The sequence below is a fragment of the Acomys minous genome (genome assembly GCF_964271855.1).
Source record: "Acomys minous genome assembly, chromosome: 4".
NCBI lineage: Eukaryota > Metazoa > Chordata > Mammalia > Rodentia > Muridae > Acomys > Acomys minous.
The window spans coordinates 25,232,962-25,249,739 of record NC_140486.1 but is presented as its reverse complement, the minus strand read 5'-3'; the positions used below and the strand labels follow the sequence as shown (position 1 = coordinate 25,249,739).

At 40.6% G+C, this 16,778-nt stretch overlaps 1 protein-coding gene across 1 annotated transcript; it reads right to left on the bottom strand.

Annotated features, from left to right (window-relative positions):
- Positions 1 to 910: 910 nt before the first annotated feature.
- Positions 911 to 14,120, bottom strand: LOC311595806 (serine protease inhibitor Kazal-type 10-like; the record flags this gene model as incomplete). The annotated part of the gene is made up of 5 exons (XM_084778762.1): positions 911 to 923; positions 3,199 to 3,314; positions 5,161 to 5,198; positions 10,726 to 10,802; positions 14,077 to 14,120. 5 exons carry the CDS (start codon positions 14,118 to 14,120, stop codon positions 911 to 913), a joined length of 288 nt encoding a protein of 95 aa, XP_084634888.1.
- Positions 14,121 to 16,778: the final 2,658 nt, after the last annotated feature.

The following is a 16,778-nucleotide window of genomic DNA, read 5'->3' as shown; positions in this document are numbered from 1 at the left end:
GCCTCTCACAGAACTGAAACAATTTGTATTCTCAGGTCCTCAAGACTGACAGGTCACTATTGTTTTAATGTAAGAAGTGAATGCTAGTTAAAATTCTTTTCTCTTGTCCTCCTTCGGAGAACCCTCAGTCTGCTAGCCACTCCAGCAGCTACGTATGAACTCCCTTTCCTTGGGTTTGAAGGGAAGGTATTGAGACACACAGGGATAAGAAAACTAAAAGTGAGGTCTCTGAAATGATGGCTTCTTGTTCCCGGAAGATATTGCAAGAAAGAAACAGCAGGAAGATGTGGAGGTGGTATAACGGCTATATATGGAAATAATTAAAACTCCCGAGCAGCTTGGCACACCTCTGAGGTAGTTTTATTTACACTTGGATCATTTGAGGTAGCAAGATCGCTTCTAAATCTTGTCCATGCCTTCTTGTGGCAGCCTATACAGAGGATGAGGATGAAAGAAACCTTTTGCTTTGTGCTTGCTGCCTTCATTCTCACTGACAAGTCCACATAGCATGAGGCTGGGACATTTCTTTTTTCTTTTTTTATATGTAAAGTGATATTTTAAAAAATTTTTTTATTCAAATAATTTATTCAGATTACATGTTGATTGTTGCCCCCTCACTTGTATCTTCCCTTTCCCCCATCTGCTGGGGCATTTCTTCACTGGTGTTAGGATCTACTTCTTTGAAATTCCAATATATACTGAAGACCAGGTGAAATATCCAGGCTTACGTGTTGAAAAACTAGTGAGTCTCAGACTTTAAGTCAGGAAACAGCCATTGTTGGACTAGCCAGACCACAGCCTGTAAGTCACCCTAATAAATATATATATACACACACACACACTATCAGTTCTGCCCTGACTCTATAAAATAAGTAATAAAAAAGTAACTAATACATTTGTATTAAAATGCTCATGGGTTAAACCTGTTGAAAGAGTAGCAGTTTTTTGTTTAAATTTTGAATATTGTATGGCAATGACAATCCTGATTCATTTCAAGAGCCATCTATTACACAAACATTTGTACTTTCAAGGTTTTGTGGTGATGTGGAAATAAACCAACCTCATGGATAGATTGCTACATGGACATGTTAAAAATAATTGTTAGTATTATTCACAGTATATTAATATTTTGCTATAGAAACATAAAATTTCAACTTAACCAGCTTAAACAAAAGGAAATTTATTTCTTATTTCATGAAGTCTGGAATGAGGCAGGCAAATCAACAGGCATGGTGCTGGAGCAACGGAGGGGAGGAGAGAGAGAGAGAGAGAGAGAGAGAGAGAGAGAGAGAGAAGAGACAGAGGCGGGAGGGGGGAGGGAAGGAAGAAGGAAAGGAGGGAACAAATGGAAATGGAATGGTGTGGCCTTTTGAAATCTGAAAGTCTACCCCAAGTGACACACCTCCTCCAAAAAGGCCACACTTCCTAACCCTTCCACAAGTGGTCCACTAACTGAGAACCAAGCATTCACATATACAAGCCTATGAGGTCATTCTCAAATCACTACAGACGCTTATAAAAAAAGCTTCTACCATCTTGCAGTAGCCGCCTCTCTGATGGACCCACTACTGTACTTTAAACTTCCCTTGACTTATGACTTTCTTTGTTCAGTAAGACTATAAACTTTATGAAAATGTGTCCATGTTGGAACACGAAATTTTAGGTAACGTAAGTCTGTGTTCACAAATACCCAAAATGGCTCCAAAAATATATCTATTTCCTTCAAGGAGAGAGCTGTGTTTTTTGCATCAATGAATTATAATATGTATGTATATATATATATATATATATATATATATATATATATATGACATATAATTACTAGAAGTGTTCATTTACCTAAACCATCTACCTCCAAGATAAGGGACTCTTAATAAAGATAGAATTTATTGAACATTTTATTGAACGAAACATTTATGATTATGAATCATAACAGATATTATGAAAGACAAAATTAAGATAACAATTTTAACATGACAATTAAATAATTGAAGTAAAATCTTTCAATCATAGGTTAGAGAAATTCTTCAATACTCTGTATTCCACTTTATGAACCACAGAAGGGTCTCACTTGTTGTCTAGGAATGTGAAGCGTCAATTGAGAAAATTCTACTTGATTGCAGGATCCACTATGAAAAGGGACGATGACAAGACCTTGCACATAGTATGATATGTACAAAATTCAGCATTCACCATGATGCCAATAATCAAATCTTTCTACAGAGGTCCTATAAATAAAGAGGTCAGAAGAAAAAACAGAGCTGAGCCACCATTTCCATTAGCTCTCGTAGGTTGCATTGCATTAATTGCTTTGCAATGAGGAGGACCTGACATATATTGATGAAGAAATTCTCCCGCCACCTACAAGCTGCTGCATCCCACAAATTCTCCCCCTTGCATGTGTCCTATCTCTCATCTTGGGGTAGCTGACTTTTCCTAGAAGCCCAGTCCTGACTCAGCTTTAGAGCATCTCAGACCCAAAGGAGAAGAGGACTAGAAATCATCATAGTGATTCTCTAGAGGCAGAATATATTTTGGGGGATTAAGTATGCAGAAATGATTATGGAGAGAGAAAGAGAGGAATGCAGCTGAATTAAGGTAAAAAGAACATGTGTGTGGGTTTATTGGAGTTCATTAAGGAATTGTTAACACACTCCTAAGGAGAATGTGACTCAGATGATGCGGCAGGGAGGAGGGAGAGTGGAAGTGGAAGTGCTCCTGGGCTGCGCTGGCCCCTAGCAGTGTCAGGAAGCTGTCAACAAGGTCAGTAGACAAAGGTGGTCCCCAGAGAGCTCCCTCCTTAGCATTGGATTCAGCTGTGATGGATTTCCCAGGTCTAGGCTTGAGTATTCTGCTCCTTCAGAGGGATCTTTCTATTCAGGACCTGAGTTTGGAACTGTGTCATCTTGTTCACCAGCATGCTGCTTTTAGCAGTTCCTTATAATCCACTTAAATTAACTGGTGGGTACATTTGTAGAGTGCTCATTAGAGTTACACTGAAGGGTCAAATGAAAAATCAAGGTTTGAAAATGAGGAATGAAAGGAAAGCTGCACGAATGAAAGGAAAGATCTCTGGCTTTAGTGGAAACAGAGTTTATTGTTTGTGTATGTTATGTCTGGGTCATCAGGTTTTTCTATCATGTCCTTACAGTTTCCCTATTACTTAGGAAAAGCCAATATTTAATCACCTGTTCTTACCTCATTGCATTGCAGAAAACACATTCATTGCTATACGTGATTCCGTTAGTTCCACAAACTGGATACCTTTCTCTGGTACACCTATTTGGAATCATTTTGTACTTATCACAGTCTGGCTGTTAGACATAAAGAGACAATGCAAACTTTATCATACAGTGATACTGGGAAGGAGACACACAACAGAATGGTTCAATGCTAAGTTTTAAATATAAGCTTTGGGGTACCCAAATTCAAATGTGTGTGTGTGTGTGTGTGTGTGTGTGTATTTACGTTTGTTTATTTTGTTTGTGCATTGTGTGCACAGTGGGGTGTGTGTGTATGCGTGTTTGTGTATGTGTGTATGTGAGTGTGTGTTCAAGCATGCATATGCAATCCATTACACAACAGTTATGTAGAGGTCTGAGGACAGCTTGCAGGAGTCAGCCTCTCTTTCTACCTATGAGACCTGGAGATTGGCACTTTTATCCACTGAGCAATCTTGAAAGACCAATATATTGTATTATTGATATATTTAAATTTAAAAGCCATCTAATTACTTATTCTTTCTGTCTCTTGTCCTTATGAACCACTCATGATAGGCATATATACTCATATATGTGAGCCTTTGTACAGATGTGTAAGATCTTATACATATGTTGATAATGAGAGTACTAGTGGATTAGAGGAAAAAAAGTGTTTATTTTCTGGTGAACTTGCCTTTCCTACTTTTTGTTACTTTTATCTGTTTAGTTGTTTAGGGCTAGAGTTCTTTTTCATGTCTGTATAACATAGTGTATTAATACTTAAAAATTATTATTAATCCACTCTTAAATAGATTATTCAATTACTTTCAATCTTCTTTCATTGATAGAATAAATAAACACTTCTACTTTAAATATCTTTTAAAATATATTAGATACTTTTATACAGTAAGGATTCAGTACACTAATAGAATTTTTGAATAATGTTAAATAATTCTATAGTGATGGAAAGACTATTATTGTTATTTATGTATATGTGTATGTGTGTGCACCTGGGCATTTATATGCCCATGGAGGTCAGAAGAGATAGTTGACCCAATTTAAATGGAGTTACAGATAGTTCTGAGCTGTCATGTGTGCACCAATGTTGTTTCTCTGCAAGAGCAGTAAGTGTTTTCAACCTCTGAGTCATCTCTCCAGCCTCTGGGAAGACATGTGTGACCTTCATGTATGATAATAATATAAGTATTGTTGTTTGATTTTAATTTTCTCCAGGTTTGTTCTATTATAGATTTTATTTATTGATGTTTAACATAAAAAATTATATCTAAAACACCAGGCACAGTGATGCATGTCTTTGATCCCGTCACTTGGGAAGCAGAGGTGAAAGGATCTATGTGAGTTTGGGGCCAGTCTGGTCTACAAAGTGAGTTCTGAGACCACCAGGGCTGTTACACAGAGAAATCCTGTCTCAAATACATACATATATACGTATATGTATATGTATATATGTATATATATGTATAAGTTTTTAATTAAAAACTTATATTGGCAGTTTCTCCTCCCTCCAATTCTCCCACTTCTCCCTCCCTTCTTCCCCAGATCTACTCCTTCTCTGTTTCCCTTCAAAAAAGATATCTTCCCTACCCCACCCAGGATATCAACCAAACACAGCATAACAAGTTACAGTAAGATTAGGCACAAACCCTCATATCAAGGCTAGACTATAGAATGCAGTAGGAGGAAAAAGGACCTCAAAACAGATGAAAGAGTGAGAGATACTCCATCTCCCAATGTTAGAAGTCCCACAAAAACACCAAGCTAGCATCAAAATAATGCATGCAGAGGACCTAGCACTGGCTCTTGCAGGCTTTGTGTTTGCTGCTTCAATCTCTGTGAGCCCCTATGAGTCCTGCTTAGGAGATGCTGTGGACTGTGATCCCATGATACCTCAACCCATCTGCCCCCTACAAAATTGCTAAATTAATCAGTCTTAACTTACCTTATGATGGATTTTCTTTTTAAATGCAAATGTCGTTTCTGAAACCAGTAGATAAAAAAGAAGTCAAGCTGGATTCCGAGATGGCAGAGGAGACTAGGGACGCTAGTGAGAGCCATGGACTGCGGGAGCTGGAGAACACTGGGTGAGAGAGATCCACACAGTGCGGACCACATGCAGGTCTGGCCTCCAGTCATCCATCAGCCCACCGAGGATGGTAGCCCAGTCCCCAGAGTCTGGACCAGAGCCCGCCTGCGAACTGCGAGCTGCAGGCTGTGGCCTTGCTCTGCAGCATGAACTCGGCATATGGCATTGAGCTCCTGGCAATGAAGCACTGTTTCCTCACCTACGGAAATCTCAGGAACATGGGTGGATCTGTCCTCAGACACCCCCACTCTCCCCGTGCCAGTCCACAGAAAGCCCAGGTGTCACACAGGTGCCCAGACAACTGAGGACACATTGTCCAGCCAAAGCGGTACTGTCTGACTGGGGCGGCAGGAGCCTAGCTGCTAGCACAAGAGGACTGTCCCAGAAAAATTGATCAGAACTACCCAGCCTAGCCAGGCTCCACAGCCTAGCAGGGCCTCTCATGCTCTCCGGAGAGGCTGGGCAGGCCTGCGGGGAAAGGGCAAGAAACTGTCTAGCTGGCCCAACCCATCTAGATGGAGCAGCCTCAGGTGTGTGGTCTGAAGGGACCGGGTAGGTACCTAACTACTGGCCTCAGCGGATCGTCCATGCACAACTGGGCAGAACAGACCAGAAGGCAGTAGCTGCTCTCTCCCTAGCAGGCCTAACCTAGGCCCAACTGCCTGGTTGGATCAGGCAGAAATCTAAACCACTACTAGAAGCCAGCAGGGATTTAGGCCCCGTAGGTTTATCTGAGCCTAGGATCAAAAGCCCCATGGTCTGAGGGCAGGGTATTCAAAGCCCAGCCAAAGACAGGATAACTGGCTCTACATATACTACCTTAAACTTATTCTGGAGCTGCAGAGCACCAGCACTTATTTCTGTTGATCCAGTGGGGAAGCCTAGGGTATGGAGCAAAGTCTCCAGGAGCCAAATCCAGGTCACCTGCCTGTCCCAGGGAAGGATACCTTGATCCCCACAGGCAAAGGACCTCGACCTATAATCACTCCCCAATAATTTACTCTCTATGATCAGTGAAGGACACCAGAAGCTACCTCCCAACATCAGAGACAGCAAGATGACTAAAAGCCAGCATAAAAACATAAACAATGAAAGCCAAACAATATGGCATCTCCAGATCCCAGCTATCCCAAAGAAAGCAACCCAGAGAACTCACACACGATTGAAATACAAGAAAATGACTTCAAATCCTTAGTAATGAAGATAATAATGGAGAAAAAAATCTGTAATGCAGTGTAATGAATAAAATCCATAAACAAATGCAGGAAGATGCAGCCAAACAGGTTGAAGACATAAAAGAGACATATAGAGAGGCACTGGAAGAAATTCAGGATAATACAAAAAAATCAGATGAGGGAAATCGATAAAACACTTAAAGATATGAAGGCCTATAAAGAGGCACTGGAAGAAACTCAGGAATATACAAACAGTCAGATGAAGGAAATCAATAAAACAGTTCAAGATCTGAAGATGAAAATGGAAACAATGACAAAGGCACAGATAGAAGAAAAACGGGAATTTGAGAACTTAGAGAAGAAAGTAAGCAATACAGAGGCAAGCTTCTCTAACAGAATCCAAGCGATGGACGAATAAATTTCAGGACTAGAAGATACAATCGTAGATCTTGAAGCAACCATCAAAGAAAATATTAAATCTGAAAAATTCATCACACAAGGACACCATGAAAAGATGAAACCTGGGGATAACAGGCATTGATGAAAGAGAAGATGCCCGACTCCAAGACCCAGAAAATATTTTCAACAAAACCATAGATGAAATTTTCCCCAAATTAAAGAAGGATATGTATATAAACATACACATATAATAGACAAGAAAAGGAAAACTTCCCTGCACATAATAATCAAAACACAAAATATACAGAACAAAGAAAAAATATTAAAAGTGGCAAGGGAAAAGGGACAAGTAACATAATGACAAACCTGTCAGAATTACACTAGACTTCTCAACAGAGGCCATAAAAGCCAGAAGGGCCTAGACAGAGGTCCTGAAATCCCTAAGAGACCACAGATGCCAGGCCAGACTACTATACTCAGAAATATTATCAATAACCATTGATGGAGAAAACAAAATATTCCATGACAAATGCAAATTCAAACAATACCTATCCACAAATCCAGCCTTATAGAAGTTACTAGAAGGAAAACTCCACCCCAAAGGTACAAGCTACAACCAAAATTACATTGGAAATAGATAACTACACCATCACAAAAACACAACCACACAAACACTCTACTGCAACCAACATCAAAATCAAGGAAGTTAACAGTCACTGGTCATTAATATCTCTCAACATCAATGGTCTCAATTCTCCAATAAAAAGACACAGACTAACTGAATGGATGCATAAACAAGATCCAACATTCTTTTGCATTCAAGAAACACATCTCAGGCACAAGGATAGACATTACCTCAGGGTAAAAGGCTGGAAAAAGGTATTCCCAGCAAATGGACACAAGAAGCAAGCTGGTGTAGCCATTTTAATATCTAATAAAATAGACTTTCAACCAAAATTAATCAAAGGACATGAAGAAGGACACTTCATACTCATCAAAGGTAAAGTCAACCAAGATGATATCATAATTCTGAACATCTACACTCCCAATACAAGGGCACCCACATTTGTAAAAGACTATTAACAAAGCTTAAACCACATATCAATCCCCACACATTTTTAGTGGGAGACTCCAACACCCCACTTTCACCAAAGGATAGGTCATTGAAACAGAAACTAAACTGAGAAATAATGACACTAACCAAAGTCATGAATCAGATGGATCCAACAGATATCTACAGAACTTTTCACCCAAACACAAAGGATGTACTTTTTTCTCAGAACTTCATGGAACCTTCTCCAAAATTGATCATATAATAAGTCACAAAGGAAGCCTCAACAGATACAAGAAGATTGAAATAATATCAGATCACCATGGTCTAAAGCTGGACTTCAACAGCAGAAATAACAAAAACTTACACACACATGGAAACTAAACAACTTTCTACTTAATGACACCTGGGTCAAGGAAGAAATAAAGAAAGAAATTAAGGACTTCCTGAAATTCAATGAAAATGAAGGAACAACATACCCAAATTTGCGAGACACATTGAAAGCAGTGCTAAGTGGAAAATTCATAGCATTAAGTGCCTTTATAAAAAAATTGGAAACATCCCATATAAGCAACTTAAAGACATATCTGGAAGCCCTAGAAAAAAAGAAACAGAAACACCCAGGAGGAGTAGATGTCTGGAAATAATCAAACTCAGGGATGAAATCAATAAATTAGAAACAAAGAGAACAATTTAAAGAATCAACAAAACCAGGAGCTGGTTCTTTGAGAAAATCAACAAGACAGACAAACCATTAGCCAAACTAACTAAAAGGCAGAGAGACACTATCTAAATTAACAAAATCAGAAATGAAAAGGGAGATATAACAACAGACTAAAGAAATACAAAGAATCATATGATCCTACCTCAAAGACATATATGTATATGCTGGCAAGGACATATTCATTGCTAGTGGGAGTGCAAACTTGTAAAACCACTTTGGAAATCAATCTGACACTTTTTCTGAAAACTGGGAATAAGGCTACCTCGAGACCCAGCTATTCCACTCCTTGGAATATACTCAGAAGATGCTCCACCACACAACAAGGACATATGCTTAACCATGTTCATAGCAGCCTTATTCATAATAGCCAGAAACTGGAAACAACTTAAATGTCCCTCAGTTAAAGAATGAAAGGATAAAAAACTGTGGTACATTTCAGCTATTAAAAACAAGGAAATCCTGAAAATTGGGGGCAAATGGATGAAAATAGAAATTATCATACTGAGTGAGTTAACCCACACTCAGAGAGTCTCACATGGTTTATACTCACTTATAATTGAACACTAGCCCAAAAGGGATGTTCCATGAAAGTCTTCATGTACCAGGAGATTAAGATAGATGTGGGGACCTCCTACAGGGACTTTATGTGAGAGAAGTATGGGAGAATGGGGAAATAGAAACCTACAAGTAGAACATCATGATGGCCGGATCTGGACCCAGGGGGTTCTGCTTAAGCTACTGCACCAACCAAAGACAATACATTCAGTAAACATTGAACCCCTACTCAGATCTAGCCAATGGAGAGGACATTATCCACAGTTCTGTGAAGATCAGGGACTGACTAGAACATGAACTCTAGTGCTCCATATTTGACCACCTTCCCATGGTGGGGAGGCCTAGTGGCACCCAGAGAAAGATTAGGCAGGCTACCAAGATGAGGCTTGATAAGTTGTGACCATATGGTGGAGAAGGAGATCCCCTTCTGTCACAGACCTAGGGGTGAATAGGGTGAAAGAAGGAGGGAGGGAGGAATGGGAGGATACAAGTAGGGGGATAACAACTGTGATGTAATCTGAATAATTTAATAAAAATATATATTTCAAAAAAAGAAGGCAAGAATACGAAAAGAGGAAAATATAGTTTACAGTGTGAAGTACCACAGTGTTTAGAGGAAGTAACCTATACAAATTGGCTTTTTATAACCTTCAAATAAGGAGGTAAAAATTTGTGGGAGCAGTAAAATAATGTACGTGTGTAATGAGTTGAAAATGGAAATGTCATTGTTCACTAATTTCTCAAGCTTTCCTTTCAAAGACACCATAGTTTTTCTTCATATGTGAAATAGCATAAGCAGAGGAATAATGCCTTGTAGGAAAGTCGCTCACTTTGCCTTGCAAAAATGACATGTAGGAAAATTGACTACTATTTCATTATTAAAAGTTAGTATCTTAGGTCTAATCTTTCACAATTCCTTTATGTCCTCTGAACTTTAGGACTTTTTGGTGAGAGGAATCACTGAGTTTTCTCTCTAAGCACAGACCTGGGCTTACAGGACTCAGCTGACAACAACCAAAGACAATGTCAAGAACAGCAGATCTGGAAGATGCTGCATGTCTCATACACTACATTTACCCACACTGGAACACGTCCTACAATATGGGAGTGGGGTAAATATCTCTGACCAAAGATCAATAATAACAACATAAAAAATCCAAAGTATTATTCTTAAGATTTGCTTTTAAAAGAGATAGTCTCTGTCCTGTCCAAGTTGGTCTGGACTTGTTGGACACAAGCAATTCTCCTTCCTCAGGTCTTTGAGGATCTGGCTTTCTGGGCACACACTGTTGTGACCAGTTCTCCTACTGAGTCTAGGACACTTCCTACGCTCCTGTTCTCTATGACAGGACATGAGTAAAAACAATTCATTGGTGTAAGTTCTACAGAAAATTTGTAACATAATGCTTTTCATTTCATCAGGTGGATGTTTCTGATGCCAGTTTCAAAGTCCTGAGCTACAATGGGTGTTTCCAGCATTATATGCCTGGATGGGGGATGGTAGAAAATGTACTTACCATAATAAAGGGGAAGCACCAAGGCCAGGATGAAAACAATTTTAATCCATAATAAAGAGGAAGACATTTTACCAAGCCTGTGGAAGAATCATTAAGAGAATCTATGACACATTTCCATTCTTACAGACCAGGGAACTACCACACAGCCCTTCCCCAGATTCCTAATTATGGTTAACACGAATCTTCTTTTGTTCTTTTACTGAACCTCATAATCAATAAGACACAGAAGGCCGATGCTCATCATCCTCGCAGGGACCCAAGATGCCCACATTGTGCCTATAAAATGTTATTTATTCCCCTAGTTGTTGGCTCAGCTAAGCAGGAGACTCACTGCACTTTAAAATGTACCCCACTGTAATCTCAGTATTGCAGGAATAATTCTTTTAGAAAGAAGGACCTTGAAAATTTGTTAAGGCAACCTTAGGCTCCTGGACAATCTCCAGTGGTGTCTGTGTCCTCTCTCTGGAACAGCAAAGTTAGTTAGTGGAGACTCCAACAGCTCTGGGCATTAATGATGTTTTGCTTGCCTTCTCTTCTCTGTCACTTCCCTCCAGCTGCTGTTCTGTTGCCTTTTTATTGAGAACCTTGTTCAGGAACAAGATCAAAAGCCCAGCACACCTCAGTCATAGCAGAAGTCTGTGTTCCCCCTCAAGTCTGCCAAACAGCTCACAAGATACACCTCACTTGCTCCTAATTATCTCAGCAGAAAGTTAGGTACAGTTTGGCCTGATTTACCCAGAGATCCAGGAAAGTGAAGGCAAGTGAGGAGGTGTGTGAAAGAATCTCAAACTATTGGGTAAAGGACAAGAGGATAAAAGAGAAAAGAAGGACAAATTTAAGGAATTGTGACTGGACAATTCTATCCATGGTTTTGTCAGAAATATTGAATTGAATACTAAGATAAAACTGATATGGTTATACCTGGCAGGCTCAACAGGAAATTTTATTTTTATTGGGTGTTTTGTTTTGAGGTGCATACCAGCGTCCCACTTTGGGACATGTAATGCTGTAGCAGCAATTTACAGCTGGAGACTTTTTAACCAATGCCCCTTTCCACAGTGCAAACAGTGAATCTGCTTGTGTGAGAAGCCTGGGCTGTGGTGTGTTTGAAAAGGTCCCTGGAAGAGTCTCACAGCAGCCAGGGCAGGGAGTCCTGGCTGGAGGATGGAGACAGGATGCCAATGGCAAAAAGGAGGAAAGGATGACAAGGAGGGCAGCTGAGCCACAGGGAACAGTGTCCTAGGTTACAAAAGTCCATAACCTCCTGTGTCCTAGAATGAAGTGACAGGCACGGTGATTCCTGAAATTCATCGTTAAACTTCTTCAGAGGCTGACATCTGGGAAAGCTTGGGAAGTTGCAGTTCCTGAGTTCTAACCCTGTCTCCAACCTCTACACCATAACCAGGCCTCATAATCCTCAGTGGTCTCACTGTGTAGCACCGCCTGGGTTGAATTCAGAAATCTTGCCGCCTGACGCCTGGGATTCCTGTTTGTGCCACCATGCCCAAACCACCTTTTAAAAAAATAGGTTGTTATGTAGAAGTCATTAGAAAGATAAACAAACATGGATCACAGTGAGTCATGTTTACATATTTACTGATATTTATACATATGTGTTTATAGGTACACACATGTAGAGTGAATTTCATCTTGCACACTCACTGTGCGTTGCAGTGTTACATGGGGCATCTCTATAAAAGTCTATTTTATGTCTTATCTCTTACATTCTCTTTCTCCCTCTCCCTCTACGTTCTCATTCTTCCCCTAGATAAATTCCCTCGTACTTTCTACATTGTGTTAAATTTGCCATTAACCGAAGTATAAATTATATAAAATAATGGAATATGATGTGATGCTTGTGTAATACATGTTTATATTTAGTAATTTTAAAATCATGTGGACATATGTTACGAAAGCTATAATGACCTTATGATACAAAGCTTCAGAGTGATTCTAGAGTCTTGAAGTCCACAGCACACAGATGTTTTTACCGTTTCCCTCCTGCACAAAAGCACAATGAGCGGACCTTTTTGTTCCTCACCAGTTCTTAGCAATCTTTATGGGATCCCCATTCTGCTTTCTGTGCTTTCGTCTGTATTTGTGGTAACTGCACAAGTTTGTGGGATGCAGTGTAATAGTTAAGCGTGTATGATATGCAAGTGAGGGGACAGGTCACGGGAACTGGCACCTCTATCACCTCAGACATCCTTTATTTATCCTGAAAATAATAAACATAATTTCTCCCTCCTGTTCTGAAATATTCAAAACCTGCTGCCTACCATTGTTAGGTAGGATGCTGGTGAAAGCAGAATCAGGGAGTGGAAGGATGAGTCAGCAGTTAAGGGGTCTGACTGCTCTTCCAGAGGGCCTGGGTTCAATTCCCAGTGACCACATGGCTGGCAACCTTCTGTAACCCTACTTCCAAGGAATCCCAACATTATTGTGGTTTGAATGACAATGGCCCAAAAAGCGTGTATATGTGAATGTCTAGTCCCTTGTGGATGAACTATTTGAGAAAGATTAGGAGGTGGCAGAGGTATGTCACTGAGGGTAGGTATGAAATTTCAAAAGCCCATGCCAGTCCTAGAGTCCTTCCCCCCGTCTCTCTCTGTCTTTGTCTCTTTCTCCTTCTCTCTGTTCTCTCTCTCTCTCTCTCTCTCTCTCTCTCTCTCTCTCTCTCTCTCTCTCTCTGTTTCTCTCTCTCTCTCTCTCTCTCTCTCTCTCTCTGTGTGTGTGTGTGTGTGTGTGTCTCTCTCTCTCTCCCTCTGTCTCTCTCTCTCTTTCTCTCTCTCTCTCTCCCTGCTCTCTTTGGATCAGGAGGTAAAGCTCTCAGCTACTTCTCCAGCATCATGCCTGCCTGCTGTATCACTACCCAACACGATGACAATAGACTGACACTCTGAAATAGTAAGCAAGGCCACCACTTATATGTTTTCCTCTATAGGAATTTCCCTAGCCATGGCGTCTCTTGGCAGCAATAGAACAGTAGTTCAGATAGACAACCTCATGTTTCCATGGGCACCTGGCGCAATTGGGTTTTACAGAAATAAAAGCAAGTAAAACACCCATGCATATAAAATAGTAACATAAAATTTTACAAGTGAGAATGAAAGAGCAAATAGGGTACAAGTACCAGTTTCAACTAAAGTCTGAAAAGCCGTTCCTAGGAAGAAGGCCTTGAGTGTGTGGACAGGGTAAGGCACTGTGCTTGCCTCTGCCCAACTAGAGTCATATAATGGCCAAATTATGCAGCCATCAGAATTACTTGCAACCCCCAAACCATAGCTTGTCCTCATTTACATAACTGGAATTTCTTGCCAGGAAATTATATGCAAAGTCACTCACTCTTACCTAGCGAGGGCACTGTCTGTGTGAATGACAGTGGAACCTGCCATATTGGAAACAATTTTTTTATTATCATCTTTGTCCTTCCTATGACAGTATTATTTACTATTACAAACAATTAATGTCATTCTTTAGTAAACAGTAACCCACTTTCCTTATTTGAAACTAAGTGGGTACTGGTATGATCACAGGGCACATTTCTAAGCAAATATGTGAAAATTCTCTATGTTCATTTCTTCTTACATTATTACAAATGCTGCTGATGTGGCTTAGGAAAGATTTATGTAATTTTTTAAAAATTGAGACTAAGTCTCAACTGCATATTCCTGACCAGTCTTGAGCTCAAAGAGATTCACGTGCTTCTGCCTGCAAGTGCTGGGACTAAAAACTGGAGCTACTAAGTTGTTCCTAAATCTTGTAAAGTGTTACGTTCTTAGATTAATGTGTGGCCCACTCTCAGCTTATGGGGGACAGAACTGACATCAAAAGAGGTAGATTTCTGTTTCTGCCTACCTACAGTATTGTGCTTAGTGGGTTTCTGAATTTGTCACAAATGCTCTCTAAAAGGTGCAGTTCAGTCTCTGCTTACAAAGGTACAAGTGCCTCTTCATAATATCTGCAATGACAAGCTCACCTGCCACTTTCTTTAAAAAATACATCCTATAGTAGGAGTTTCTTTTTGTTTGTGTTTGGTTTTGAGACTGGTTTTATAGACCAGGGTGGTCTTGAACTCCAAGAGATCTGCTGCCATGCCTTGCCATCCCGTAATCCTGTACTCCCCCCCCCCCCCCCCGCCCAAGTGCTTGGACACATACTTGTACCTCCATGCCCAAAGGATATTTCTTCTAAGTGTCCCATAGCCACAGATGGCTATGTTCCTACTGGCTTGAAGGGAAACTCGGGTAAAATGTATGAAAACACCTGTTGACGTGAAGTGGTACTTATATGCTACCGTCTTCTGTGTACAGTGAAGTTTAAGGAATAGGAAATATGTAAGCCTGCACTGCAACTTCTTATAAAATATGCCACCCATTCATGGAACTCTGGATAACTGACTTTGTACTTAAATACACTGTGACTTATGGCATAGCTTGTAAAGGTGAGATGGTTAATCTGGATATTTGGAGGTCAGTGTGCCATTGGACTTGACAGAAGGCACTGCCCAGAGTTCTCCAATGACATCAGTGCCATGGGACTCCCTGGCCATATCCTTGGACTTCTGCCAGGCTGAGGGGCAAGCATATATCTAACCGGAAAAGGGGTGTGCCTTTAACTCTTGGCTAGGATTGGGTTTCTGTGTGAGAGAGAACATATACGCTCGTGGTGAGGGTCACTCCAGGCTACCCCCACTCTCAGCTTTTAAATGGACCAAAGAAACTACGGCATAAGACACTGCTCAGGTGCACTGAATTGTAACTTCCACAAGGTGGCGAGCCAAGCTTGCTATGCACATCCTCATGCCTGCATAAAGACCTCTTGCCAAAAGAGGCTCTGTACAAACATCACCCTTAGTGACCCACCTGTTGCGTGGGGATCATCTTCACACAAGGCACAGAGCTGTAGTCAGGAGGGAGAAAGGTGATATTTTAAACTTCCTGATAGCACAAATTAGATGCTGGCACGGCACCCTCTTCTGTCACACTATGTTGTATTGAAAGGTTTAGCGCTTTATCCGTTCTTCTACTGAGGGACCCTTAGACTGTTTCCAGGTTCTGGCTATTATGAATAAGGCTGCTATGAACATGGTTGAGCATATGTCCCTGTTGTGTGATGGAGCATCTTCTGGGTATATTCCAAGGAGTAGAATAGCTGGGTCTTGAGGAAGCCTTATTCCCAGTTTTCTGAGATAGTTCCAGATAGATTTCCAAAGTGGTTGTACTAGTTTGCATTCCTACCAGCAATGAAGGAGTGTTGCTCTCTCCCCACATCCTCGCCAGCATGTGGTGTCACTTGAGTTTTTGATCTTTGCCATTCTGATGGGTATAAGATGGAATCTCAGAGTTGTTTTGATTTGCATTTCCCTGATGATTAAAGACTTTGAGCATTTCTTTAAGTGTTTCTCGGCCATTCGATATTCCTCTGTTGAGAATTTTCTGTTTAGTTCTGAGCCCCATTTCTCAATTGGGTTATTTGGTTTGGTGATATTACATTTACACTATGGAATACTACTCAGCTATTAAAAACAAGGAATTCCCCAAATTTGTGGACAAATGGATTGAACTAGAAATGAACATAATGAATGAGTTAACCCAGAAGCAGAAAAACTCAAATGGTATATACTCACTTATATCTGGACACTAGCCCAAGGGGCATGTCCCATGAAAGTCTTCACTTACCAGGAAAGTGGGACAGAGGGGAAGACTTCTTATTGGGACTCTAGGTGAGAGAAGTAAGGGGGAATGGAGAAACAGAAGGATCCAGAGGGTCCTAGAAACCTACAAGTAGAAAATTATGATGGGCAGATCTGGGCCCAGGGGTTCTGCTCAAACTATAGCACCAGCCAAGGACAATACATGCAGTAAACTTCGAACCCCTACCCAGATCTAGCCAATGGACAGGACATTCTCCACAGTTGAGTAGAGAGTGGGGACTGACTTTCATACCAACTCTGGTGCCCCATATTTGACCACTTTCCCTGGATGGGGAGGCCTGGTGGCACTCAGAGGAAGGATGGCAGGCTACCAAGAAGAGCATTGATACCCTATGAG